The sequence below is a fragment of the Psammomys obesus genome, unplaced genomic scaffold (assembly GCF_907164565.1).
Source record: "Psammomys obesus unplaced genomic scaffold, mPsaObe1.curated_primary_1811, whole genome shotgun sequence".
NCBI classification, from domain to species: domain Eukaryota; kingdom Metazoa; phylum Chordata; class Mammalia; order Rodentia; family Muridae; genus Psammomys; species Psammomys obesus.
Genome location: NW_026595833.1, coordinates 1 through 3,966, shown reverse-complemented (window position 1 = coordinate 3,966; position 3,966 = coordinate 1). Strand labels below are relative to the sequence as shown.

The 3,966-nt window shown below is 43.7% G+C and overlaps 1 protein-coding gene across 1 annotated transcript; it reads left to right on the top strand.

Moving 5' to 3' along the window:
- Positions 1-326: 326 nt before the first annotated feature.
- LOC129685898 (guanylate-binding protein 4-like) lies at positions 327-3,945 on the top strand. The gene is made up of 2 exons (XM_055619420.1): positions 327-922; positions 3,522-3,945. Exons 1-2 carry the CDS (start codon positions 782-784, stop codon positions 3,786-3,788), a joined length of 408 nt encoding a protein of 135 aa, XP_055475395.1. The 5' UTR covers positions 327-781; the 3' UTR covers positions 3,789-3,945.
- The last annotated feature ends 21 nt before the right edge of the window (positions 3,946-3,966 follow it).

Here is a 3,966-nt window from a genome sequence, read left to right as displayed (position 1 = left end):
GATAGATACAAAACAGAGCTGTGCGTGTCATATCGGGTTGTAGGTTCAATCCCCAGTAGCACAGTCCTTCACTTCACACAACCAAAGATTTTAGTTAATTTACAAGAATAATAGAAACAGCAAGCCATGAGTGCTGTGCATGGTTAATGAATGAGGAGAAACCATTTGAATGTAACCTTCTGTACGAAGCTGGCTTTGTGGACATGGGACCTCTGCAGTAGCCTGCGCTAACCTCTGTCGCACAGCCTTGAAACCCCTGACCTTCTGGACAATGGCTCTACATTACTGTTAGCAAATGGAGCTCAGAAAATAAAGCATTTATTAGTGTAAGAGGCACTCCGTTCGTTTTGATGGGACAGTGTTCTAGGAATTCTTTGAACACACTGCTTTAGACATGGATTTAATTTTTGCATTCTGGTGAAGAATAATGAAACAAAATGACTAGGAAAAACAGTTGTGATTTTTACATGAAAATGGGTTCATAAAAGTGGGAAGAAGATAGGGACAAGGAGGACAATGAGGGGGGAGGGGAGAGAAGTTTGTTTTCAGTGTGATGGGGTTTTTGAGAATGTAGGCCACCACATTGTGTAAAATAGGGAGTGAAAAATTTCCAGTGTGTCCTAAACATGATGTCTGGTTAGGACTGGGGACTCTGGTGCAGACCTACGTGGACGCCATCAACAGCGGGGCAGTACCTTGCTTGGAGAATGCAGTGAGGACCCTGGCTGAGCGTGAGAACTCCATAGCTGTGCAGAAGGCAGCTGACCACTACAGTGAGCAGATGGCCCAGCGAGTGAGGCTCCCCACGGACACGCTCCGGGAGCTGCTGAATGTGCACACAGCCTGCGAGAAGGAAGCCATCGCTGTCTTCATGGAGCACTCCTTCAAGGACGACCAGTGGACCTTCCAGAAGAAGCTTGTGGTGATATACCTTATCCTAATTGCTGCTGATGCCTGCTCTTCTGCCATATGACTCTGACTGCATTTTGATTCTAAGTAGCATCCTTCTTATCGTGGAAGGTGCCCGAGTTCTTATGGGTAATGGGTTCTTTAGCACAATTCTACCCTTTTCTCTGTTAGATGCTTTTTGTTTTCAATAATTCTTTAAAAACTGTGTGTGTTGCTATTGTGTGTCTTGGTACCATAGGTAGGCAGTGCCCATGAAGGCTAGAAGGGTGCATTGGATCTCTTGTATGTGGAATTAAAGCTGGTTGTGAGCTGCCATGTGGGTGCTGGGGACTTGGTCTGTTGGAAGAGCAGTCACTGCCCTTGACTACTGAGCCATCTCTCTAGCCCAACTTCATGTTCATTGCTCTAGAATAAGTTGGGATGTGCTTTGGGTCTTTAATAACATATATTTGTAAGTCGCAGTTCCTCAAGTCAGGTATAGCACTGGGTGTAACGTGCCTCTGCTCAGTGCATCCCAACCTTAAATCCTGCCTCTTGTCTAGAGGCCCTGACAATCTCCTCTGTCTTTAGCGTGCCATCTGGCATTCTGTCCTTTCCTTGTTTCTCATCTCCGTGGTTTTCCTTGTCTGTAATCAACTGTAGAAAAGTGATGTTGGGAGGTTCCTATGGCTAAGTAACCATCTTTTTTTTTTTTTTATTTTACCATCTGACAAAGTTTAAACATGAAAAACATGTAAAATATTTACTTCTACATCAGTTTTCCAGACAGTGATATGATATCTGTCTGTCTCAGAGCTGACCAGTTGTGATTTCTCTATAATGTCACTATAACCTAATGTGTTCACGTCTGTTTCAGGGAGTCAACACACTGAAGCTCTGTAGGTTATGACTGTCCTCCTTGGTCAGTAAGCCCCATTTATGGAAGTCAGTCTGTGCTGTAATATTGTCTGTGCTGATATTGTCACAGGGTTAATATGCATCTTATTCTAGAGTGATGCATGATGTAGATGCTGAGTGAGGAAGCTTCTGTGGGAGTAGCATGATGATCAGAGATGCAGCACCAGAGTGATGACCAAGGATGCTGTCATAATCCATAGAAAGCGAAACAGCTAAATTGTAATTCATGTATATAAATTGTAATAATGTATATATGGATGTGAACTTTAAAACAGTGAGGTCACCTGACTTCACACCCACCACTCTCACTAAAAGAATTCATGAAGCGCTGAATTCTATGCTTACCGGAAACCCACTCAGAACTGAGAGGTGGATTTAAGGTGCAGATATTTTCACACACACACACACACACACACACACACACACACACACACACCCAAGGCACATTTTCCAAAGAAGCTGTGTCCAGGATAATTGTATTTTGAACTCATTATGGATGCACAGAAGACTGCATCTTAGTGAGCCAACAGCAACAGAGTCCACTGCCACTAAACCCTCTTGTGTGCTATGAACCTGAATCCAAGGAAATAACAGGTTTCCACGCAGAGTTCTTTCTTGTTTTCTAGAATAACTCACACAGATTTCTTCCTTGCTTTCAAAAGTTCTTCCTCACTTTCCAGAACTCAGATATAGTATTTTTCCTTGTCTCTCATCTCTCTGGTTTACCTTATCTACAATCAGTTATAGAAACTGATCTTAAAGGACCACTGTAATTAAATAAGCTCCATGCCTTCAAGTCAGGAAGAGTTTACGAGACAATGAACATATGGCACTGATGTTATTTAATGGCACTGATTCTCAACCTGTGTGGTAAGACACCGTCGGGGGGTAAACAGCCCTTTCACAGGGGTTGCCTATTACATATCTGCACATCAGATATTCATATTACTATTCATAACAGTAGCAAAATTGCAGTTATGAAGGAGCAACAAAAAATAACTCTATGGTTAAGGGTCACCACAGCATAAGAAACTGTATTAAAGGATCACAGTATTACGAGGATGGGAACCATTGTTTTGGGGGATGCTATGGTACAAAGACACCAAAGAAAAGAACTCTAGTGTCTTCCTCTTAATTCTAATGAGAGGTAATGTCACTGAAAGTCTGTCTTTCAGTCTTTCTATTACCATCTTACAAGTGAAAAAATGCATTATTTCATACTGAAGAAAAGTGTCCATTTGTAGCTTACAAGTATCCACTTTAACATTTTCATCCTCTAACTTCACACCCTTCACTCTCTTTGAAGGACCCATGAGGCACTCACCACTCTATCCATGATGAAGCATCTCAGAACTGACAGGTGGATTTGTGTGCAGATATTCTCACCCACACCAAACACGTTCCCCGAGGAAGCTGTACCCCCTCCTGGTTGACCTTTGTACTCATTATTGGTCTGTGGGAACTCTTTCATCCTAGAGACTGGAAGAATTTGGATTTCATGCCCACTCTCACCTCACTTTCGTAGCTATTGAGCTTGAGGCCAAGAGAGTTAGAAGTCACTCATAGTTGACCACAGCAGCGATAAAGGATGTCCCCTGATCCTCTTCCTGTCCCAGTCCACTCTGGGGCTGTCACAGGGGATCAAGCAGGATGATCACAATGGCACCTTCCTTCTAACAGCCTACTTGTCTTGTCTTCCCCTACTCACCCGGCAGGCCACCATAGAGGAAAGGAAGAAAGCTTTTATGCAACAGAACGAAGCAGCGTCTCTCAGTCACTGCCAGGCTGAGCTAGAGAAGCTTTCAAAGACCCTGATGGAGAGCATCTCTCGTGGAGCCTTCTCTGTTCCTGGGGGACACAGCCTCTACTTAGAAGCCAGGAAGAAGGTTGAGCGGGACTACCAGCGGGTGCCCAGGAAGGGAGTGAAGGTGAGGAATGAGGGCAGGTATGGTCATGCCGCTAGAGCACAGCTACAGCCGTAACTGCTGTTCCCAGAATCTCAGAGCACAGGGCACTCCATGGAGAGAAATCAGAGCATCTTGTATTATGGCTGTTCTAGTCTTTAGATCCACAAAATACTGCATCATATGAAATGATTTCTAGATGTTTGTTTCCTCAAGAGGTAGATAAATCCAAATGGAAGAGCAGGTTAGTTTGTTG

Bases quoted from the DNA above. Each gene is read 5' to 3' on its own strand.
- LOC129685898 (XM_055619420.1), top strand. From the start codon at position 782: ATGGCCCAGCGAGTGAGGCTCCCCACGGACACGCTCCGGGAGCTGCTG. The intron at 923-3,521 runs GTGATATACCTT...CTCACCCGGCAG, and splicing joins CCTTCCAGAAGAAGCTTGTG to GCCACCATAGAGGAAAGGAA.